The sequence below is a fragment of the Panthera pardus genome, unplaced genomic scaffold (assembly GCF_024362965.1).
Source record: "Panthera pardus isolate Hobbes unplaced genomic scaffold, ASM2436296v1 HiC_scaffold_8, whole genome shotgun sequence".
Taxonomy (NCBI): domain Eukaryota; kingdom Metazoa; phylum Chordata; class Mammalia; order Carnivora; family Felidae; genus Panthera; species Panthera pardus.
In genome coordinates this window covers 2,537,793-2,562,129 of record NW_026527013.1, presented here as the reverse complement: position 1 = coordinate 2,562,129, position 24,337 = coordinate 2,537,793, and the positions used below count along the sequence as shown (strand labels likewise).

The following is a 24,337-nucleotide window of genomic DNA, read 5'->3' as shown; positions in this document are numbered from 1 at the left end:
TGCCGGATGGGTTCGACCATGAATCTCCTATTCACAAACCACAGCTTTTCCAGGAAGGATTCTCTCTCCCTCATCTACCCGGTGACTCACGCAACGTTACGGCGGATCGGTCTTGCCACCTCCTGAATTCTTATCCCAAACTCTTACGCATCCTTCAAAGCCCCGGTTCCAATGTCTGTCCCTCCGGGTTAAACCCAGGTTGAGCGGCAAACAGCAGAGCTCGTATTCAAACCCAGGCCCATCTGGCACCAGAGTGAGCGTTTCTAACCTCAGGTCCTTCCTCCCCTCAAGCTCAGAGCGTCACAGCTTAGGCACAACGCTCATATAACAAGGGAGAGATTCATTTCGTTGTTCAACAAACATTTATTGAGTGCCTACTGTGTGCCAGCTCCGTGCACGGTGCTGTGGACCCAGCAGTGACCTGGGCTCTGTCCTCACCTGGCTCCTGATCTGGGCTAGGGATGGATGTTAAAACAAGCCGACAAATATGTAATAAAACGTCAGTTTGAACAGAGTGGCCTGAAAAAATTTCAAGGAGTTTGAGGAGGGCCAGGGGATCCCTTGGGTTGCGGGGTTTTTTTTTTGTTTTTTTTGGTTTTTTTTTTGCTGACGGTGGTCAGGGAGGGTCTTTCAGAGGAGAGGACGCTTGAACAAAGACCTAAAAAAATGACAATCCGGGGTAGGAGCTCTCCACATAGTGAAAACAGCATGTGCAGAGGCCCTGAGGCAGCATTGTGCCTGGTTTGCAAGAACGGCGAAGAGGTTGGTGTCACTGAAACAGAGTGAAGGGAGGCGACGGGGGCTGGGTGTGCAGGGTCTAGTGGGCCACTGGGAAGAATTTGGGTATGTACCCTGAGGAGTGGGAATGGAAACTTCCTGCCAAAGTGACCAGGGAGTCTGAACCCTGGATCTCCCGACTTCCCTCTCTGTGCCTTCATGTTCCAGCAGGATGGCCGGGGTGCGGGAGAGACGGATAGGGAGTCATTTCAGGGGCTGATCGCTTCCTGAGCTACCGACAGGGACGATCCTGGCACCCATTTTCCGGATGGAGAGACCGAGGCGCTGAGCACCGAGGCCACCCACCCACAGCCACGCAGCCAGGGAGGCGCCACGCTGGGGCTCGGACCCGCGTCCCTGTGACTGGGGACCTCCTGACCCCCTCGGCCTCGCTGCTGGGCCCTTCAAGCACGTGGTCTGGCCCCATGGCTGGGACGCCCCGGAGCACCCTGCGTGCCCGCTCTGAATCCCGTGTGACTCCCTTCCCCTGCTCCGTCCCAAGTCACACGCCACCTGGTCCTCGGCCAGAGCGGCAGGCCCTCCAGGACACAGATTTGGTCCCTGTCGTTCACCGCTGTGCCCCCAGCGCCCGGATCCCCGTGGGAGCAACCTCACCCTTAATTACCCCCCCGTTCACACACCCCAGGCGCCGAAGGATGCTGCTACCCCGCTGGGTTTGGCCAGACTCGGGAGGACCCTGGACGAGGCCCGGCGGGGAGGAAAGACCACGAGAAAAACCCTCGGGGGTCACCGCTGTCCCCATCACCCAGCCCAGGGCCTGGCTCCCTGCCCAGCAAGCAGTGACAGAACGAGGGGAGGGTATGCTGGAAAGGCCTCCCAGATGTTTGATCCAATTACTAGTCTAGCGACCGCCATAATCACAGCCACATTTATTTGGCACCCACTGCATACCAGGCGCTGTGCCTGGGGTGAGGCATCCGAGGAAGGCGGGCCTGCACGCCTTGTCTCAGCTGGTGGACCCGTGCGGCCGTTCGTTTATGCAGCAAACATAAGCACCTACTGTGCGCCGGGCACCTCACAGGGGACCCGCCTCCCTGAATCCTCAGGCCGCAACGAGCAGCTGAAGCTCGCCCTGAACTTCACCGTGAGGACGGGGCACGGAGAGCGAGGTCCCCTGCCCAGAGGCACCCAGCCGGAAGGCCCAGGGCTCAGTGCTGAGCCTCCTGAGCGAGATGTGGAGGCGGATCCGAGGGGCCCTAGGTGTCCCGCTCGGGGAACCCCGTGAGGGCACGTCCGCGGCGAGGCGGGGCCGTGTCTCCGTCGGTGCGGTGTCAGCCCGCGCGTCTGTGCGTCTGTGCGCGTGGCTGCGTGTGGTTCAGTCCCGCGGGGGCCCCTGCACGTGCACCAAGGGGGCGCACCTAGGCGAGGCGGCACACGCGTGTATGGGTCGGTGTGAACGCGTGCATTCGTGCGACGGGGGGCGGGAGGACCCAGGACCTGGTGAGTGTTTTGTGCGCATTTGGTGTGAGACAGGTCAGACGGTTCAGGCTGAGACAGACAGACAGACAGAGACAGAGAGCCGGAGGGAGACACAGAGAGGGAAAGAGAAACAGAGACCGAGGGAGAGAGAGAAGGAGGGAGGGAGGAGAGAGAGAGAGAGAGGGAGAGAGGGAGAGAGGGAGAGAACGCTGACTCGGCCAGAATCCGGGCTTCGTGATTTACAAGGCGCCTGGCCCTGACGCGCTGAGGCACCTCACCACCGCGGCAGAGAAGGGAGGGAGGGACGCAGGCTCGGAGACAGAGAGCAGCCTGGAGCGAGGTTGTGCTTTCTGCAGGAGCGAAGCAGGGGCCATCAGACCAGGGGCGGCGGGGGGCGGGGGCGGGGGGGGGGGCACCCACGGGGGGGGGCACCCACAGGGAGCGTCCACCTGCCCAGGCCCGGCTAAGCACCCAGGCAGGAAGCGGCCCCAGGCCCACTCTTGCCAGCCGTGCTGTGCTGTGCCACCCCGGGCAGGCCCTGGCCCTCTCTGGTCTGGGCTCCTCTGCCAGCCCTGAGGTGCTGGGGGACCCCGACCCCCCCAGAGCCCCCACCAGGCCTAGACGTCACTGATTCCTGATCCCCACCCCGCCCCTAGGAGGCACTTCAAATATCCAGTACACAGATCACAAGTCCCGGCCACCCTCCCAGCCTCAGTCTCCCCGCTGGAGAAATGGCCGTAAGGGGCTGAGAGGGACGGAGGGGCAGAAATGAAGGGAGGAATCAATGAATGAGGGAGGGGCCCTGGCGGCCGGGCTTGGCCGTGGCCTTGGCCGTGGCCGTGGCCTGGGCCCAGCCCCGCGGCCCCGGGGAATCCTGGGCCCTGCAGCCAAGAGGGATTTGGCCCCAAACCCGGAATAACTAACGTGGCGGGCGCTTGGGGCGGAGGGAGGCAGGGAGGGAGGCCCAGAGCAGGGCGAGCGGGAGGCCGGCCTTCCCGCCGGCAGGATTTATGGAAGTAACGGCTGCTCCACAGTTACTCTCGAGAGTAAAAGTGAAAAAGTGCTTGAGTCACCATTGAAACAGGGACGGGGCTCCCAGAATCCTCCAGGGCCGCCGTGGCCACCCCCCCCCTCGGTGGGCAGGGCCGGGGGCGCAGGGGCGCTGGCACTGGGCGGCCTCCCCCCCCCCCCCGCACCCCGCACCCCCCACCGCTCGGGCTCCGACAAGGATCCGGGTCGAATCAGCTAAAAGGGAGCTATTTTCGGATGGGCTCAGGTTGTAAAATTAGTCGGGAAAAGGGGGGACATGGAGGCCCAGAGACGGGGAGACACGGGGAGAGACACACAGAGACAGAGAGGGAAAGAGACGTAAGACGTGGGGAAGGACACATGGGGGAACAGAGAGAGAGGGACACAGGCTTGGAGGCAGAGACAGGGAGAGACACAGAGACAGAGGCGGGGGGACAGAGAGACAGGCGGAGGGAAGTGAAGGTGGTCAGACAGAAACGGGGGTGCTGGCGAGGGGCGCAGGCTGAGTGGGGCGGCCAGGGTCCTTCCGGGAGCCCCCAGACCAGGCTGGGTCTGCAGGGACCCCTGAGGATCACACCTGGCTGCGGGGCACCCCTCCTCGGTGGGGGGGGACGCAGGAGAGCAGCAGGGGAGGGGTGCCCCCTGCATTTGGGCCCCTCCCCCTCCCTCCACGGTGGGGGGGCTCTCTCTGTGTCCCCCCCCCCCCCACCGTCGCTTGCACGGGGCAGCCTCAGATATCCCTCACTGTTGTCTCCACCCCCCGGGAACGGCCACCAAGCCAGGCCCCTGAGCACACATGTTCCCGCTCGGGTTCCCACCGCAGCAGCGTGGACGGAGGCCTGTCTCCCGAGGAGTCCTGATGGGGCAGTTCCAGGGCTCGGTGACAAAAGGCGGCCTTCCAACCTCCTCCCCTGGAGTAGCCTCCCTGGCTCGGCCCCCCCCCCCCCCCCCCCCCCCCCGTGTGGCTCCCGGGAGCTGGGGAGCGTGAGAAGGGCAGAGGGGGCGGGGGCACCCGCAGCCACCCAGGCCACCCCACCAGCCCAGAGACGGGGAGGCCCAAGGTCACACGCATCCCTGACTGCAACCTTAGTTGTTCCCGGGGGGCGCGGGGCGGGGGGGGGGCGGCGGTGGTGCAGAGCCTCAGGACAGTGGGGAGGCAGAGGTGGGGCAGCAGGGGCAGCTTCCGGGGACCCCCCCCTCCCGAAGTTGTTCGGAAAGGGAAACTGAGGCCCGGATAGGGGCAGGGACTTGCCCAAGGTCACTCAGGGGATCATGGGTAGGACAAGCCCGAGACCCTCTCGGCGCCCGCCCTCCCGCTGGCTGACAGGAGCCAGGAACTTCCCAGCGGGGCAAGAAAGATTCTACCACGAATGAGGGAGACCCCAGGATCCTGAATAGGCCCCCACCCCAGACACTGGCGGTCCCTGGGGCCCAAGCTAGGCATCCACGTGCTCCCCATAAGGTGCTCCTCGGGGCACCCAGGCTCCCGGTGGACTCCCCCCCTGAGTCCTGCACTTTACATTCTGGAGGCCGCACTGCCCCTGTCTCCAGAACCGGTCTTAGTCCTCCGGAGAAACTGAGGCCGGAACCCCACCGGCCTGAAGACACACAAGGACACGGGGGGGGGGGGGGGGGGGGGGGAGCTCGAAGGCAGACCTCGGGAGGCCGTCCCACAGGGAGCTGGAGGAGGAAAGGAGTCCCCCGGGGTGCGGCCCGGGACAGGGGCAGCCGCCCCCTCCCCACGCACCCCCCTTGCCGGTCGCACAAGGGCTCGGCCCGGGGCAGTCTGGGAGCGGGGCCAGGGGTGAGAGGCTACGGGAGGGGGGCAGGGGCAGGGGCAGGTGCCGGGCTGGCGAGGGCGTCCGCAGCGCCGCAGTGCCCCGGCCAGACCCCGGAACGCCCGGCCTCCCGGCTCCTCCCGGCGGCGGCGGCGGCGGCTCAACAATCCAGAATCGATGCGGCGAAAATATCAGATCGGTGGCGGGGGGCGGGAGGGGGGGGGGGCGCGGGAGACCAAGCCGGGACGTCAGCGCGCCCCCTCCCCCAGCTGCTGGCGCCTCCAACTCCGCGCGCCCCCTCCCCCTCCACGCACACGTGGGCCAATAATGGGGGGAAAGGCGTCCCGGGGCTGGGGTGGCGGGGCACAACCTTGGTGGGGGGGGGGCGGGGGGTTGTCTGGGGAGCACATCCGAGGGATCCTCTCCCCGAGAGAGTGCCGAGTGGGGGGTCCAGCCAGGACCCCTCGATGCCACCTGGAGGCAGGCCGGGTCCGGGGCGGAGGGGGTGGGGTGGGGGGGGGGGTCACGCAGAGCCCGCCTTCGGCTCTCGGGGCGAGGGGCGCCCCCAGACCTTCCCGGGTGGAATGGGGGCGCGCGTCCGGCGAGCCTGCTCCCCGAGCCCCGCGTCCGCGTGGGGTGGGGGGTGGGGGGAGAGGCCTGGGCGCCGGGGGCGGGGCGGGAGTCCCGGGGGAGGGTCGGGGCGGGGGGGGGGGGGGTCCCCGACCCAGCCCATCCCCCACCGGCCCCCGGCCCCCGGCCCCGCGGCGGGGGCGCCCCGGCGGGGCGGCGGGAGGGACGCGCGCCTTTCGCGTCCCGCCTCCTCGGGCTTCCCGAGTCCGGGGCCAGGCGGCGGGGGGCGCGGGGGGGCGCGGGGCGTACCTGGGTCAGGCAGAGCGGGGACGAATACATCCCGGGCGCGGCGGGAGGCGCAGGGCCGGCCGGAGCGGGCGCGCTGAACTTACTGAGTCATTTTTCCAAACCCCCCCCCGCGGCCGCGGCCGGCGCGCTCCTCGCCGCCTCCTCCCTCGGTCTCCCTCCTCCCTCCCTCCCGCGCTCGCTCGCTCTCCCTCTCTCTTCCTTTCCTGTCCCCCCTCCTTCTCTCCTCCTCCGTCTCTGTCTCTCCGTGTCTCTGTCTCTCCTCCCTCTGGCAACCTCCCCCCTCCCTCCCCCCAATTTCCCTCCCCTCCCACCCGAACCTCCCACTTCTCAACATCCAACTTTCAAAGAAACGAGGGAAAAAAAGAGCGCGAGCGGGGAAGGAAAGCCGCTCCCCCCCGCTCCCCCCCCCCCCCCGTGCCCCATGAACCCCCATCATTGCTATTATTACGAATTACGAGCCGCCCTGGTCCCCGGCACCGGACCGGGGACCCACCGGCCGCCACGGGTCCCCCAGGACCGCCCACCCGAGCCAAGTGGGGAGGGGGTGCTGGGCTGTTGCTGGACACTTTGGGGCCGGAGGTGGATTTTTAAGACCCCCCCCCCCCAACCCTCCCCGCGCTGGCCGGGAAGTTGGAGAAAAGAGCCAAGTTGGGGGGGGGGGAGGGAAAGAATGAAGAAGTGACGTGTGCAGAGGCCCAGCGCCAGCGCGCGTCTTTCCCCTTAAAGATGTACGACCCGGGGTGCATGGCAGGAGAGGGGGGTCCCTCGGCACCTCTGCCCCTGCTCCCCTGAGAGCCAGACATGGGCTGCAGTTGCCCGGGCACAGGGGCTGCGCTCCAAGTGACCTCCCTGCACCTACCAGCCCGAGAAAGTTCCCAGCTAACCCAGAGCCTCCAGAAATCTGCTCTCACCTTTCCAGTTAGCACCAAAGGGGAACTGTGGGGAGGGGGGGAGCGGAGGGGGGGAGGGGTTGGCATCCCCCATTAGTCTCCTCAACATCCCAGGAGGATGTGTCCAGAACGTAAGGCTGGCCAGACGGACCCTTGCAGCCTCTTCCCTGGGTGCCCAGCGATTTCTCCTGGCACTCCAGCCGTGTGCCCATTTCACGGATCTAGAAACTGAGGCACAGTGAGTGGCTTGGAGCCAGACCACCTGGCCTCAGCCCCTACATCGCTAAAGCTCCCTTGTTCTCCTTCTAGAGTAACTGGACACAGACCTGCCCTCCTCCAGTGTCAGCCCCTAGGGCACCTGGTGACCATGACCTCAACCCTTCTCCATTCACCCCCTGAATCCTCCCAGCCTCCATGGCTGAAACTCCTATTCCCACTCCACAGCCTAGGGCGAGGTGTCGCCTCTGCCCCTTGGCGTTGTCCCCTGTAAACTTCACTAACACCGCCCCTCCCCCGTGGGGTCCGTGGGCATAAGCATATCGACACTTAGCCCTGAACCTCTCCCAATGTGCACCGAAACATTCTTAGAAAGCCTGGCGATTTTGACTTGTCTCTCGCAGTGTCCTGACTCCAAATGCTACCCTCCAGCCGACTTGGGGCAGCTGTCCCGTGCCCAGGGGCATGGAAGGTACCCAGGAACCCTATTATCGTCCCGTGTTACAGGGAGGAAACTGAGGCCCAGAGGAAGGAAGCCACTCGCCCAGGGTCCCGGCGCTGGACTAGGAGGGAGGAGGGTTCCTACAGAACGCCTGTTCCTGGGGCCACCGCTGCAGGCGGGCGTCTGTCATGCAAACAAACAGTGCTTAGCACATCATGAGCACTTCGCAAATATTTTATTTAAAAACCCCTTGTGCGGCTGGGGGGGGGGGCGGTGTTAAAAACCCAGGATGAAGGGGGAGGGCAGGCGTCTAGGAATCCGAACGCCAACCTAACATAAAGCAGTATTTTATTATTTTTAAATGGCTAGCAACGCATAGAGCCCAGAACCCCCAAGTCACAGACACTTAAAAGTTACACTTGACTTCAGAGCGTCCTCCCAGCTGGCTCCCCTCCTCCCAGCCCTGCCAGCAAGCTGAGCTCCTTTCCAAGGTGAAGTCTGGAGAGCACAAGACTACCCCTCTGGGAACCTCAGTTTCCACATCTGTACAACGGCAGCAGTATAGGACGCATGGAGGGGGGCTGGTGAGATAGGGGTCCTGGGGTTACCTGTGTGACCACCGTTGACGCCATTAGTGGCGGAAGACGGTAGAACTTCTGCCAGTTCACAGACACCAGCGAACTGTCACATGTCTATCTATTCTGGCTCGGGTCGGAGGGGTCCTGCAGTGCTCACACAGCAGGCCAGCTACCGTGCAGGGTCGCGGCCAGGTCTGCCTCTCCTGGGCCAGCAGCTAAACTCCCTGTGTCCCCTCCGCTTTGCCCTCAGTGAAAAAGGGCGAAGGGTAGGAACTACCCTGGTGAGCCAGCAAATGCTTGCCCTGAGTTTCTTTCCAAAGCGATCGGTTGCATTTGGACCTGTTTGTTCCAAGGCCCAGAAGGGGCGGGGGGCAGGTTTAGCTCCCGGCCCTCCGGAGCACAATTTAGCTCGGTGGCTAAAAAATGAAATAACGCGCCCTCCTTATAATCCATCTTTAGTCTTCTGTCCCTGACACGGATGCACAAGTCTGTGGACCGCCGCTCTATGCCAGTCTCTAACGCCAACAATTCGGGCCAGCTCAGGATTGAGCGTGCTCCCCCAGTCCTGACGACCCCGGGTGTCCCCAGACATTGTCCAGTGTCCTCCTGGGGCACAGCAGTCCCGGGTGAGACCTCCCCCCCCCACCCCCCAGCTGTAAATGCCGCCAGGTAGACTGAACACCCCATTTGGGATTGTTTTTTAAAAATAGGTCAGCATCAGTTTATGAGACTATGTGTTTGTTCACCTGTGCCACGGGTCAGGCAGGGCTGAACGAAAATCTAGCTTCTTCCCCGGAGTGGGGTCCCGCACAGGGAGGGATGGTGAGGAAGGCTGGTTTTCACTTGGGACACTTGTGTGTCCTCTTGAGATGCCCAGCGATGGTTTGTGGAACTAAAAGCAAACTTTTTAAAGAGGGAGTGGAATTCACAGAGCAGCTCAGGCAGGGACCATAGGTGCCCACGAGTAACTCCATGGCTACCACACCCAGAGAACAGAGGGCCCAGCGCCGCGCCAGGCTTGGCCACGCACACCTATGACAGGGTCACCCTCCTCGGCCCGTGTGTGTCCCCATTTTACGGAGAAGAAACTGAGGTCCTAGAAGGATGTTAAGGTCTTTGGTCTCACGTGAAGGTAGGCTAGGACACAGACACAGAACGCCGTGCCACACAGGTTCTCACGTATCACACACACGTGCACACATACACATACGTGTGCAGTGGCCCAAGGCACACCAACACCTGAGCTCCTCCCCCATGGTTGCCCCATCAACCCCTCCCCAGGGCCAGCCCGGTGCTCGCCTGGAGGTGGGGGGAGGCGGGGCGGTTTGTCCCTCGACCCTCCCAAGCACAGGTGCCTGTGCCCGCGAGGGTCAGTGTGGGTCTGCACGTGCTTTTCTGGGTGCCGGGGGTCATGTACACCCGTGGCCACCAACCGTGTACCATGACAGGCTGTGGCGGGCGTGGGCGTGCGAATGGTCCTGTACAGATGTGTCCCACTGCACCAGGCGACCCGTGGGACAGGCTGGTGTCGGGCAGGGCAGACCAGGTGTCCCCGGGAGTGTCGTGTCTGGGGGCTGGCAGCGAAGAGCGCAGGGGAGGGTGAGGACCCGGCTTGACTGGCCGCGGGTGGGAAGGTGACCAGACTATGTGACCCTGATGGGGGAGCCCTTTCACCCCTTCCCAAACAGCCCCCCCCCCCAAAATGGGATGCAGGTTCAAAGAAACAAGGCAGAGACTCCGGTCTGGCCGTGGTGCTTTTATATTTAGAAAATTATATAAAGTTCCCTGGTGTGGGGGTGGGGGTGCGGCGGGGATTCCCTGTAGGGGGGAAAACAACACTTTGTGCCCGTCAGTCTGGCCTAGAAGGGGGCAAATGCATGGAGGCAGGGCCGGAGGGGGGGGTGGCTCCCAGCATAGGGGGGTCAGGGGGTGTCCTTGGCCAACTCTCCTGAGCCCGACCTGGCCCCGCGCGCTTCGCTTCTGTAACCGGCCATCCCTCGGGACCTCCTCCGCCCGCGGAGTCAGGGGACCCCCGCCGCCCCGCCTCCCTCCGGGGCAGGTCCCCGCGCACGCGCAGCCCCTGGCGGGAGAAGGGCGCCGCCGCCACCGTGTGATCGTGTCCCGGCGCCACCTCGCGCCGAATCGCAAGCCAGGACCACCTGGGGACAGCGTGTGGCGTACCCCGAGTCAGGGGGAAGTGGAGGGGACCGTGTGTGTGGGGGGGGTGAGATGAGGGACAGGGCTTTGGCACGGTAGAGGAAACACCCGTCCCTCACTCAGCAATCCCGGTTACAGGAAAAAAGGAAGTGGGGGGGGGGGGGCGAGGGAGAGTGTAGACCCATCCCCAGGAATAGTCACTCAGCGCTAATCACACGCTCACAGAGACACCCAAGTGTCCCCGGGGACGCAGCCACATGACAGAAGTTCCCCACTCACCGGCAACCCCCTAACCGCCACACATTCACTTGGGGACACCCCACGGGTCACCCAGGGACATCGCGGCCCTCGGGGACACACACTCCGCCGTACGGGCTTCACGACACCTTCCCACAGGGACGCACGGTTACCCAGACACGCCACACACTACCCCTCAGCCGCACAATGCTCCAACACGGACGCAGCACAACACGCACAGCCACGTGGATGCGCAGACACACACAGACACATAAAGGAGAGGACTCGACGCCTCGAGACCCACGGACCCCTGCGCAGAGGCGGGACTACCCAGCCATACAGACACGCGGACGCACTCCCGGCTTCCGTGCTGACCCGTCCCGGAGCACAGAAGCCCCCGCACGCACCCCTCGAGCGCCGGATTGCCCCCGACGCCCTCGGACTGGACACCGGAACCCTCGAGCGCAGCCACCGACGCTGGCGGGCCTGGGGCGCGCCGGGCCGAGACCCGGCGACCCCTCCCGGCTGGGACCCGGCGCGCGCCGTGGAGGGGCCGGGGTCGGCCGGGGGCGGGGCTCGGGCACCGCAGGAGCAGGCCGGGTGGCGGCCCCCGCGCGGCGCCCGGCGCGGCCGCCCGCCGGGCTCCAAGTTCAAGGCGCCCGGCGGCGGCCGCTGCGCGCTCTCCGCCCCTCTCCGCAGCGGCCATTTTCCGCTAGCTGGCGCGCGGCGCTCGCCCGGCCCGGGGCGCCCCGCGGGGGCCGCCGCGACCCCCGCCCCGCACGGCCGGGGCGGGCGCCCCCTCCTCGGCCCGCTCTCCCCCGCGGGCTGCGCGCTCGGGGGTCGTGCGCTCCGGGCCGCACCCTCCCGCCTGCGGCCGGGGCCAGGGAGGAGGCGGGGAGCCGGGTCTGGTGTGTTGTGTGTGTGTGTGTGTGTGTGTGTGTGTGCGTGCGGGGTGGTGGTGGGGGGACCCTCTCCCGGGAGCCCCGCCCTCATCGCCAACTCCGCTGCGCCAGCCCGGGGCCCCCCACTTGGGGTCCCCCCGCTGCGCCCCGCGCGCCAGCTCCGCCCCCAGCCGCGAGGGGGGGGGGCCCGGATCGGCGGGCGGGGGTCCCGCGGCGGCGGGCGGTCGGTGGTGGGGGGGGGGGTCCCCCGCCTGGAGCCCCTCCCCCGGGCGGCCCCCGCCCCCCGCCCCCCCCAGACCTTGCAACTTTCGCCGGGAGCCCACGCACCACCCCAAAAACTCCCCGGGCGAAAACGAAAGTGGGGGCGGCGACGTACCATGGCGCTGCTGCGAGGAGGGCGAGGCCGGCGCCGGAGCGAGCGCGCTCGGTCCCCGGCGAGGGGGGGCCGGAGGCGGCGGGAGGAGGCGGCGAGGGAGGGCGCGCGGGGGGAGGGAGCGATGCGCGCGAGGGAGGGGGGCGCGCCGCGCCCGCCCCCCCGGCCCGCAGGACCCTCCCCTCGGCCCGCCCTCCCCCCGGCCCCGCGCGCCGCCCCGCGCCTCAGGCCGCTCCGCGCCCGGGCCCCGCTGCGGCGGCTCCGGCTGCGGCTCCATCCCCGGCCCGGCCCCCGCGCGAGGGGAGGCCGAGCAAGCGGCCGCCGCGGCGGGTCGCGGGGCCCGGGTCGGGCGGGCTGCGGAGGACGCGGACCCACCTTCGCCGCGGCGCGCACGCGCTCGCGCGCACACACACACACACACACACACGCGCGCGCGCGCAGAGGGCTCGGGGACACTCGCGGCCCGGGCCTCCTCGACTCCGACGCGCGCAGACCACACACTCGTCACGACACACACAGCCTGCGGTGTCATCCAGACACACGGGGACCCGCGCTGGCAGCCGATGCGGTGTCTCGGACGCACAGCCCCTGCGGGCTGCCACGAACACAGACTCACACAGCCTGCGGGTGTCACCCAGCCAGACGCTCGGGGACTCACATATTCACAGCCTGCGGGTGTCACCCAGACAGCCACAGCCGCCACGCTGTCCCGCACACAGACTCACAGCCTGTAGGGTGTCACCTGGACGCTCGCCCAGGTTGACAACCCTAGGAAGACACTCCGGGCCTCGGACTGACCTGCACCCCCCCCCCCCAGGGACCCCCCCCCCCGGCGATTGCGCCAGCCACCCCAGACCAGCGAGTGCAGGTGTCCCGGATACACGCAGTCACAACAGGCAGAGCGGGGGGGGGGGGGGGGGGGGAGACGGGACAGATGGGGACGCAGACAGAGACTCGGACACCGAGGACGACAGACCTGGGGGGCCCTGCGGGTCCCGCAGGGGCTCCAGCGGGGCGGGGGGCGGGGAGGGCGCGCGGCGGCTTCACAGGTGGGGGTGAGCGGGCGCCCCCTCCCCGGGTCAGGATTAATGGTGGTGCCTCTGCAGCGGGGGGGGGGTGGGGGGGGGGGGGGGCGGGGGAGGGGCGGGGCCGAGGAGGGTCAGCCCCCCCCCCCCCGCCCCTGCCGAGCGGGCAGCCGAGAGCTGGGACGCGGTGCCGCAGCGCCCCCCCACCCCTAAGCGCTCTCCCGCAGTCCCCCTCCTCCGGCCGCCGCAGAGCAGGCGCCGCCCCCTTCCCCCCCTCCCCTGCTCTGCGTCTGGCGCAGCTGGGGGACGACGGGAGGGGTCTCGCCCGAGCCCGGTGGGTGGAGAAGATTCTGTTATCATCCTTCGGTCCGGGTTTCCCTGTGCCTGCGACCCCAGTTCCCCCGCACTGGGGGCTCCGGGGTTCAGGGACCCCTTTGGGGAAGTGGTTCCCAGCTCCCCAGGGAGGACGCCAGGGTTGAGGGTGGGGGCAGGCGGCATCTCACGACCAGAATCGGGCCCTGGGCCGCCCTTCTGGAGCCATGGCTGACTCTGGGGGCTTCTGGAAGTTGACTCTGCGGTTCTGTGCGCGCCGCTGGGCATCCCAGAGGCTGGGAAATCTCGAGCAAACGAGATGTGACACTACCCTGCCTACATAGTAGGTGCTCAGTAAGCCTCGGCCCGCACATAGCGGATCTCCACCGGGCCGGGAGCACCCACTCTGAGGCCTGAGGTCTCATCCCATGTGCACACTCTCGTAGGTTTTCAGAAGGGAAAACTGAGGCCCGGAGAGGGCACCTCATTTTCCCCTGGTCAACCGGCATGTCGGGAGCCCGAGGACCCTAATCCTGGCGCCTTCTCCAGGGCGCTCCGCTGGGGGGAGGGGAACGCTGTGCAGGTGGCCTTGCCTCTCACAAACTTGAAGCCGGAGGAAATGGGGTGCCTATTCTGGTTCTGGCAAGGGAAGGGTTAAGGGGATAGCGACCCCTTCCCCCACCCTCCTTGCGTCTCTCTCCCCCTCTCCACCCTCCTTCCTCATCTCTAATCTGCCTCTGTTAATCCCCAGCTTGAGTCCTCTGTCCCTCCCTCTTAGGTACCTGAGAGGAAGGGGGGGGGGAATGGGTTGATAGCAGCCAGATCCCAGGGGTTGGGGTCCAGGGGACAACAGGGGGCGGCACAGACGGAGCCCCCACCCATCGTTTCCCCCAGGAGGCCACCCCTGGGCTGTGGGAGCAGTGCTGTATGTGAGCCTGCTCAGTTACCTTCGTAGCAGCCCTATAACTCCATCTCCGTTTTATAAGGAAACTGAGGCTCAGAGAGGTTTAGATAGGTCCCTGAGGTCACCCAGCTAGTCCAGAGGATGCTTTCCTGACTGAATCGCATCATTTCAGCTTCTTCTGTGATCTGAATAGGCTGAGAATCTCTCAGACCATCACCTCCTGCTTCCTGTCTAACCCTAGGACACAGCTGAGCTGAGTTTCTGCCACTGTGGAGCAAAGCCCCCCCCTTCCTCCAGATGTTTGGCCTGAAGTTCTTTCACTCTGTTTCATTCCTGGGAGACGGAAGGGATTCGTCAACGCGTGAAAAGTGTCCAGCCTCACGCAGACCAAAGAGAGGATAACAAACAGGAAGAAAACACCGTATGCTTTGGCGCTCATCAAAGAAAGTAGGTAAAGATGTTTAAACTGATAAAAGCTAGTGCTGGTGAGGATGTGGTGAAACAAGCATTTTCATAAACGGCTTGGAGGTGAATGTGGGTATGAATTGGGAGAGCCGTTTGGCATGCGCGGCGGAGGCCTAAGACAAGGTTCGACCTTATGGTCTAACTTCTGGGAGTCTGTCGCGAACTTCTACGACGTATTCGTGCCCCTGAAGATGCCATTGCGGTATGCTTGTGAAAATGCCCATACGGCGTTTCTCAGCCCTTTTTTTCATTATATGCACCCTGGAGCTGTTTTAGACTTTTTATTTCCTAATCATCTCTCATCAACTTTTTAAAAAAATTTATTTATTTTTGAGAGAGGGAGAGCGAGAGAGACTGGGGGGGGAGGGAGAGAGTACAAGTGGGGTGGGAGGGGCAGAGAGAGAGAGAGAGAGAGAGAGAGAATCAGAGAGAGAGAGAGAGAGAGAGAGAATCTGAAGTGGCGTCCAGGCTCTGAGCCGTCAGCCCAGAGCCCAACACGGGGCTCCAATTCACGGGGTACAAGATCATGACCTGAGCCAAGGTCGGATGCTTCACCGACGGAGCCCCCCGGGCGCCCCATCTCTCATCCACTTTTAACACCACAGGTATACTGCATGTTTGTTTCCTACTGTATGTAGATCTGTGTTTTGTACATTAGAAGAAGAAGATTTTATTCACCGCCCCCGTCCCCGTCCCCCTCGGGATCAGTTTTGCTCCTGTGGAGAACGCAGGCGACCCATAATGGCACAGCCTCCTGATGAAACGAGACAGTCTTTAAAAAGAATGAAGTTCCATGGGGCGCCTGGGTGGCTCCGTCGGTTAAGCTCTTGGTTTCAGCTCAGGTCATGATCTCACGGTCGAGAGTTGGGGCCCTGTGTCGGGTTCCGAGCTGACGGTGCAGAGCCTGCTTGGGATTCTCTCTCTCTCTCTCTCTCAAAACAACCTTTAAAATGCCCAACAACACCAAACGCCCAAGAGCCCGTGAGTACACGGACCTCTTCCACTCTGCAAGCGCTTTGGAAAACGGACGGACATGCATCACAACACTGAATATTCACGTGCCACATAACGTGGCCTTTCCTCTCCCAGGTACGTCTCCACAAGGAGCCCTTGCTCGCTGCCTCCGGGAACAGTGATCACTGCCCTGCGAAGAAGGCAAAAACCCAGAAGCAAGCCAAGTGCCCATCGCTGGGAGAAGGGAGAGGTGCACTGTGGGAAATTCACCTACAGGCGTATTAATGAGCAGCCCGGCCGTGTTCCCACCCCAGGCGAACAGCACGGAGGGACCGAACAACGTGACATTGGGTGTGGCGACGCTCAACCGACCGAGCCACCCGGGGGTCCCAGCATGATAGTCTCTTTATGAAGTTATGATACTTGAAATGGAAATGATATTTTGGGGGTCACAACCATTTGAGACAGAGTTATCTTTAAGCGGGGGAAGGGATCAATTCCAGATCGCGGGGTGGGGTTACTTCAGGGAGAGGAGTCAGAGAGCGGGATGGGGTTATTGCTAAAATTCTGTTTATCCAGGTGGTGTTCAGTTGGCGGGTGTTTATTCCATGAGCAGACTGTAAAATTTACTGATAAATGGAGCGATGACGACGGTAAGTCATGGGGCGGACTGGGATTGAACTCATTCTAGCATCTGAAGCCCAAGCAAACGGCGGAAGCACCAGCTCAGAGCCACGTGCCAGAGGGAGCTGTGGCCCCACGCAGGGGGTGCGGGGATGCCCATCGGGGTGATTCACTGCTCCGTCCCGGGCACGGAGAACAGCTCCTGCTGCATAGTAGGTGGTCAAGAAATATTTGTTGAATCAATGAAAGTTTCAGAGGGATCAAAGGCCTTGTAAAGTCCCCTCTTATTTACTTATTTATTTTGAGAGAGAGAGAGAGAGAGAGGGCAGGGGAGGGGCAGAGAAAGAGGGGGAGAGAGAGAATCCCAAGCAGCTGAGCCCAAATCAAGTCAGACGCTTCACCCACTGAGCCACCCAGGAGCCCCGTAAAATCCGCTTTGAAAAGCCAATCATATAGGGGCGCCTGGGTGGCTCAGTCGGTGAAGCGTCCCACTTTGGCTCACATGATCTCACAGTTCCGGCGTTCGAGCCCTGCATTGGGCTCTGTACTGATGGCTCAGAGCCTGCTTCAGATCTTCTGTCCCCGCTCTCTGCCCCTCCTCCTCCTCCTCTCTCTCTTTCAAAACTAAACATTAAGAAAAGAGAAGAAAAAAACTACTTAAAAAACCCCCAAATCATATATATGTATGTAATATACTGGTATGTATTATATATACATGTAAAATGTATAACGTGAAATGTAGATGCGTTTATGTATTATATGTTATGATTGAGTCTACGATGCATGTTTGTGTATTTGTATGCGTATGTCTGAAATATGTTTTTTAAGTAACTAAACACGTAAATGCGCATAGTTAGTAGAATCACACACACAGGCACACACACGCACACCCCCCCCAGGGTTGCTCAATCACAGCGCTGACGTGAACTGAGGTCCAAGATGCTTTGTGACGGAAGGGAAGCAGAAAGCAAACCCGAACCGCTGAATCAATCATTGAAGACATACTTCCAGCATTCGTGCACGAACACAGCCAGAGCCACACGGGGCCAAGCTGCAGGCACTGACCCGGTGACGTGGGGGGCATGTCTAGCCCCATTCTGCAGCTAATTACCCCAAGTCCCTTTCTGCTCAACTCTGCCCCAGTAGCCCCAAAGCAGCCCCGGACGAGCAGTAAACCCATGGGCACGGCCGTGTGTCTGGCTTCTCTATGTTAGCATAAGTCTCTTTAATGTTTATTTATTTTCAAGAGAGAGAGAGAGAGGGAGAGAACGAGCAGGGGAGGGGCAGAGAGAGAGAGGGACGGAGCATCGGAAGCAGGCTCCGCCCTACTGCAGAGAGCCCGATGTGGGGCTCGAACTCTCGCCCCCTGAGATCATGACCTGAGCCAAAGGGACGCTCAACCAACTGAGCCATCCGGGCGCCCCGCTCAGCATAGTTATTTTGGGGTTCGGCCATTCGGTCACCTATGCCTTTTTATCGCTGGCTAGGGTCCCGCCGTCTGGATGGGTCGCCCTGGTTTATCTGGCTCACCTGCCGATGGCCACCTGTGGTGTTGATTTACAGATAGAGCTTCGAGGACCTCTGGGCACAGTCTTCCAGACATTCCCTTTCGGCCCTCCTGGCGAATGTCTGGGCGTGGAAGGGGCCATCGGCCAAGCGCGTTCGTGCAGAAGTGTGTGCACGGCCGCCCGCTCTCCTTTCCAGGAGGAGAAGAAAGGCTGGATCCCATGGGGGCGGGTGTGTGTCCTTTCAAGAACGTGCCGAACTGTTTTCCAAAGTGGTGGCACCATTTCACATGCCCACCGGCAGGGATCTGGTTGGGGGGGGGGTGGGTTCTAGCTGCCTCCCATTGGGGGGTCGAGCCTGAACAAGCGGGAAGTGTGGAGGCATCCTTTCAGACAGGGCAGGTGGGGGGGGGGGAGGCAGTGGGCACATGAGGGGTAAAGGGCACGGGAGCTAGATAAGCAGAACCCTGCTGGCCACGCCCCCCAGGCCCAGGAGAGAGAAACAGCTCGGGGTCCGGGGCACAGCCGCTGCATCTGGGTTGTGAGCAGGGATCCTTGCTCCCCTATCTGGCGGGGATGGCCAATTGTCCCAGCAAAAGTCAGACTCCCGGGCCTGCCCTCGGGAGGCCGAAGTTAGGTTTGGAGCGTCAAACCCCACGCTGGCCCTGAGTGATCTCCATGTGCATCCACGGGCAGCAACCTGCCGGGGAACAGCCAGAATCTTTCCATCCTGTCTCCCTTTGACACAAGGATTTGCCTCCTGGGTCTCTACCTCAAGGAATAAGGAAGCAGGCGAGCCACAGACAGGAGCCACCCAGCCTGGGTTCACATTCTGGCAGCGTGACACTGGGCCAGTCGCCTCAACCATCTGAGCCTCAGTTTACCCGTCTGTAAAACGGGATCGGAGTAGCTGTAGATCGAGTAGGTTCACGCTTGCCAAGTGCCTAGAACAGGACCCAGCGGGCAGCAAATCATGGAGAAGGGTCTGTTATGTGAAAACAGGGGCACCTGGGGGGCCCAGTCGGTTGGGCGTCCGACTTCGGCTCAGGTCGTGATCTCGAGGACAAGTGCACCAAGCTCCCTTTGTGTCCCGCACTATTCAAAGTTACTCAGGGGTCAAAAACTTGTGTAAAGAGGCAGAGAGTAAATATTTTCAGCGTTGCCAACCAGATGGTCCCTGATGCACCTACTCAGCTCTGCCCTTGTCGCTTGAAAGCCAAAAGCCACCAGGGACAGCATGTGAACAGACGGGCTGTGTCCCAGTAAAACTTTATTTATGAACACCGACGTGTAAATGTCACATAATTTTCACCTGTCACGAAATCTTATTCTTTGGATTTCTTCCAACCATTAGAAAATGTAAGACCAGGGGCGCCTGGGTGGCTCGGTCGGTTGAGCGTCCGACTTCAGCTCAGGTCACGATCTCGCGGTCCGTGAGTTCGAGCCCCGCGTCGGGCTCTGGGCTGATGGCCCAGAGCCTGGAGCCTGCTTCCGGTTCTGTGTCTCCCTCTCTCTCTGCCCCTCCCCCGTTCATGCTTTGTCTCTCTGTGTCTCAAAAATAAATAAACGTTAAAAAAAAAAAAAAAAGAAAAGAAAATGTAACACCAGTGGTGCCTCGGTGGCTCAGTGGGTTAAGCCTCCAACTCTTGGTTTCGGCTCAGGTCGTGAGTGATCTCTCGGCCATGAGATCGAGCCCCGAGGGGGGAGCCCGCTGCACACGCACAAATCTGGCCCCTGGAATGTAGTTTGCTGATCCCCACGTTGACTCATCGCTACTGTTCCATGTGAAAGACACTGTCATCATTCTATTTCTTTTTGAGAAAGAGAGAGCACTTGAGTGGGGCAGGGGCAGAGGAAGAGGAGAGAATTCCTAGCAGGCCCCACGCCCATCGTGGAGCCCACCGCAGGGCTCAGTCCCACAACCGACCATGACACCGCATGGGATGCCCAACTAACTGAGCCACCCAGGCTCCCCTGTCATCATTCTGATTGTATAGATGGGGAAACTGAGACACAGAGAGGTTGAGAGAGTTGCCCAAGGTCACACAGCCAATAGGGGGTAAGTCTGGGGTTTAAAGCTGGACGGTCTGGCTCACAGGGGCCATCAGCCTAACCCCCGGACAGTCTTACCTTGTGGCTCTTGGCTGTGAAATAGGCCAGGAAAAAACAAGGGTGGGGGCAGAGGGGGGACAGACCATGAAGAAAGAGATCACAATCGCAACAATGGTATTAGATGATTTTTTTTTTTTTTTTTTTTTTTGCTATGCTTTTTCTCCTTTTCAGTGTTGCTGCAGGGGGTCAGGGTGTCCAGACTTTGCAACAGAAGCCACTGTCCCCACCTTAGCAGAACTCGTTCAGCCTTCAGATGTTCCCTCTGCAAAATCTCAGAATCACCCTTTGAATCCTCGAGAGCCCTGGAGGTTAAACAGTAGCAGGTATCATTACGCCCATTTTATAGATGAGGAAATTGAGGCCCGCAGGTGGCCCTGAAGCCCTAATAACGGCTTCCATTGTGTAGGCAGCCGTTTCCGGCTATTATCCCATTTGGTGCAAAACCAGGCCTGGGGGCAGGCAGGGGAACCCTCATTAGCCTGCTCTTCTCGCAAGAGGCAGTACTCAGGCTGGGAGAAGGAAGTGACTTGCCCAGGGTCACACGGCGGGTAAGCTGCTGTGACCAGGTCTGCTGGGGTCACGTTCCCTCGGGCAGGCTCCGGGACCCGGCAGGCGAGGATGTCCCTGCACGCTCCGTGCACAGGGACCCAACAACCAGCCTAGGTGTGCCCAGGGCCCCCTTTATCACTGCTCTTGCCTCTCTGGGGTCTGTCTCCAGGGGCGAGGGCCAGACTTCGGGCCTCTTTGTATTCCTGGCCTTGTCCGAGCCCTCCCCGAGGCTCCAGATCCTGAGAACCAAAATGAGGGCGACGCACTTAATGGGGAGCCGTAACATTGCAGGGAGGGGGGCACCCAAAACCCAGTCCTCAAGATAACTAATCTCATCACACAATCTTGTCAAGACTCAAACAATCCACAACCAACAGAACCATCGTGTTTCTTTCTTTAATTCGTCTTCATGTTTATCTTTTGAGAGAGAGCGCGCGCACGAGCGAGCAGGGGAGGGGCAGAGAGAGAGGGAGACACAGAATCCGAGGCTGAGCTGTCAGCACAGAGCCTGACGCGGGGCTCGAGCCCACGAACCGCGAGATCATGACCTGAGCCGAAGTCGAAGTCGACACTTAACCGACTGAGCCACCCAGGCGCCCTGAGAATCCTTGTGTTTCCATAAAGACAAGGTCAGTGTTACTCCTGATTTGTGTGTTTTGGCCTCAGGTGTGCACCTGGCACCCCTTCCTGGAGGTCCAGGAAGACCAGATCCAAGGTGGCCTGGGGAGACAGATTCTGCCACGGAGGGAAAGGGCGTCCCAGGGGGAGGGAACAGCCCAAGCAAAGGTGTGGAGGCAGCATGTTGAGTAACCAGTGGGGGAGGGGCCGTAGCCATGGGGGGAGGTGGGGGGGGGCCCTGAAGGCCGTGTCTGCTGTCCTTTGAGCAGGCTGCCCCCCTTTTCTGGAAAATGCAGGGATGCGGTGGATGATGAGAGGCTCCCAACTCCCTGCCCGCCACCCCCACTCCCAGCCGCCAGGCGTGAGGCCGGGAGTGTGATTTTCAGGGTGAGCCCAGCCTAGGCTTCCTTCCAATCCCTCCTTCCTGCCAACAGCTCTCTCCTCCTTTTGATTCTGTTGGAAAAAAAAAAAAAAAAAAAAAACCTCTCCCTCCCCCCCCCTCCCCCCCAACCGCTGCCGGGAGGAATCTGACCTGGCAGAGGGCCCGGGTCTCCGCCCTCCCCCACGCTGTCCTCTGCCAAGTGCAACGTGGGCAAACCAGGGGACCCTCTGCGGACGGTGCCCCCCACCCTGGGCACAGAGGCATGGAGGGACTCCCTGCCTCGGTTTCCCCCTAGGAGGGCAGCAAGGCTGCTCCAGAGACCCCTGGTCCCCTCCAGGGCTCAGCTCCACACCACACCCTTCCTCGACCTAAGACCATCTGTTCATCATTGAGAACCTCAGCGCTGGCTGGGGTTTCGTTGGCAGAGAGCTTCTGGAGCTCAGGGGCGGGAAGCCTGGGCCCGAAGCGGAGGGGGAGGAGAGGGCTGGCCCAGGCCTCAGCCACCTAACCCCCTTGGTCCCAGCTGGGCTTCTGGGCTGGGTAGGGTTTCGAGACCCCTACGCTTGCCTCCACACGCCCACGTGGACCCGTCTCCTCTGCTCCCCGGGGACCGGGATGGATGGCTTCGGGCACTGGCCAGAACCGAGGTCCAACAGCCGGCCGCTTGGCAAGGCCTCGCCAGGCCACAGAACCTTCCCACAAACACAACCCCGGGCTGCCTCCCTTACTCCCCACCTCTAATTCAAACAGAAATCACATGGACGGCCCCCCCCCCCCCCCGCGCCCCGCCTGGTTCTCCTCGCCAGGCCTGCTCCTCCCTCTTGTAGCCCAATGAACCCCTGGGGTTCCCCTAGGGCTGGGGGGGGGGGCGGTGAGTGGGGGAGGACGGGAAGGCGAACAGAGGCGAGCTGGAGCTTGGGGGTTGGGGGAGGGGCAGCCTAAGGATAATTCTAGTCCTCTTTCACGAATTCATTCATCAACATTTGGTGAGCACTTGCTGTGTGCCAAGGGCTGTTCCGGGCACCGAGGATACAGCAGGGAACACAAAGTCAAAATTTGTGCCCTCATGGAGCTGGTGATCCAGTGGGGGAGACAGATGGTAAGTGAGATCCGGGAGTGGAATGAACCGTGTGCCGGGTGGCGGGGTCGCTGAGAAACACTATGCTGGGGGAGAGAGGGAGGGGAGGTGGGGGGCGGGGTCAGGCTTGGGGGTACAACTTGAAGGAGCTGAGACCTGAAGGAAGTGAGGGAGGAGGCATGTGGATGTCTGGGGGGGGGGGCGGGGGGAGAGGGTGCCAGAGCGAATAGTCCATGCAAAGGTCCGGGGGCAGGAACGGGCCTGGCACCTGGGAGGAACAGCAAGAAGGCGTGTGTAGCTGGCGCAGGGTGAGCGAGGGAGGGGGCGAGGCCAGGGAGGGGACAGGAGCAGGTCGTGCAGGGCCCTGGCGGCCGTGGGGGAGGACTTGGCTTTTTTTTTTTTTTAACTCCCAGAGAGGTGGGAGCCCTGGAGGGCTGTGGGCAGGGAAGGGCGGGCCTGACTTGGGTGCTCAGGGGCGCCCTCTGGCGGCCGCCGTGCGGAGGACGGACTGTGGCGGCGAGGGCGGGAGCCCGGGGACCACGACCCACGACCCAGGGGCGTGCCCTCTTTCGGGTGGGAGCCAATGAGACCTGGAGCCCACGCAGGCTGTGCGCCCGCCTCGCCGGAGCCTCTCTTCGCATCGCTCCCCAAGGAGGTATTGTCGCTCCCCCGTGTGATGGATGAGCCTGTGGCCCAGAGAGGGAGAGGACTTTGCCCCAAACCGCACAGCCTCTAGGTGGCACGTCACGTCTCCCCACTGTCTAAAGCCCTCCATGGCTTCCTTTTGTCCCGTCCGCAGCCAACGGGAGGACCCGCCCCGTCCCCTCCTTGGCCGCCCCTCGCTCACTCTGCTCCAGCACCCGGGCCTCCTGGCCGTTGCTCCCACACGCCAGGCCCGGCGCTGCCCCAGGACCTTTGCACGGGCTCTGCCTTCTGCCCGGACCCGCTCAGCCTCTCACGTGGCTTCTGAATGACTCACTGAACTTTTACGCACAGCTCTGGCTCTGATGAGGCGAGGAGAGCCCAGGGACGCTTGTCTGAGCACAGACGAGGCCTGAGCGTGCCCCCTCACAGCAACCCTCGGCGCCCCCATATTAGGAAGCACCAGCAGAAGGACGGCTGCAAGGGAGCGAGGTACCGGATTAGAGGGACCTAAGGGACCCACCCCTAGCGCTTCCCTCGGGCCAATGGGCTCCCCCTGGGGGTGTGGCCTGACTCGCCGGGGCCTCCCATTGGCCAGGACGTACCCAGCTTCCCCGGATAGGCCGCGCCGCGGGGCGCAGTCTCCACCCGGCCCTCCCTCTCGCCCGGCCGTGCCCTGCCCGGGATTCCACCGCCTGTCCCGGTGCCCACTTCTGAGTCGCTTCTTCTTTCCCGGCGGTGCCCGCGGGCCGAGGCGGCGGCCCTGCCCGGGCACGCCGGCACGCCGCCCTCCGATGTTGCAACAGCGGCCTGCCCTGGGCTCCTTCTGCCGGTTCCCGGAACCCAGGCACGGCCGGGGTGCTGGCTGCCCGGCCCTCCCCGGGGCGGGCCCGGAGCCCCGCACGGCGCGGAGGCCCGAGGCCGCGGCGGGGGCCGGCTCTCTGAGCCTCACACGCCGACCCCGCTGCCCCGGGTGCTCCTGAGACTGGACGTTTCCTGCGCACCTACTGTGTGCCGGGCGCCGCCCACCCCTCTGACGCGCGGGTCCGGCGCAGCCGTTCCTACGCACCCATTTCACAGATGCGCACACCGTGGCACCCGCCCAGGGTCACACTTGGCACCTGAGGCCAACTTAGGCTCCCTCCACCTCAAGGCCGGGTCCCTCCCGGGGCTCGGTCCCTTTCCCGGTGACCGCTGTACGTGCCCCCGCCCCCCGATCGCCCCGGCCTGCCCGAGAGCATGCGCGGTACGTGCTCCCGGGGCCCAGCCCCCCATCGCTTGTCTGGAAGGGCGCCGCCTGTTGGCCCACCCGGGGGCCGTTCCCCGCGTCCACAGCCTGTGCCTGTTCTCGTTAGTCAACCCGGGCTCTGGTGGTGGTTGAATGCACCGCGCGGCGCCGCATGGGGTGTAGACGGACCCACTTATTCACTCGCGTCGTAACAGGAATATCAAACCCTGTGCCCAATCCC

The 24,337-nt window shown here is 62.9% G+C and overlaps 1 protein-coding gene and 1 long non-coding RNA gene across 5 annotated transcripts in view; one reads left to right on the top strand and one right to left on the bottom strand.

Annotated features, from left to right (window-relative positions):
• Positions 1–6,057, bottom strand: part of NFIC (nuclear factor I C) — a 57,357-nt gene extending 51,300 nt beyond the window's left edge. The window contains exon 1 of one of the 4 annotated variants that reach the window (XM_053898212.1): positions 5,904–6,057. In XM_053898212.1, coding sequence (XP_053754187.1) covers positions 5,904–5,933 — 30 coding nt within the window. In that variant the 5' untranslated portion in view covers positions 5,934–6,057. The remainder of the gene's footprint in view (positions 1–5,903) is intronic. The other 3 variants (XM_053898213.1, XM_053898215.1, XM_053898214.1) reach the window with 3 other exon arrangements.
• A 9,289-nt stretch (positions 6,058–15,346) lies between these two features.
• LOC109255997 (uncharacterized) lies at positions 15,347–18,770 on the top strand. The gene is made up of 3 exons (XR_002075458.2): positions 15,347–15,493; positions 15,938–16,011; positions 18,266–18,770. It is a non-coding gene; the product is annotated as an uncharacterized LOC109255997 (long non-coding RNA).
• The last annotated feature ends 5,567 nt before the right edge of the window (positions 18,771–24,337 follow it).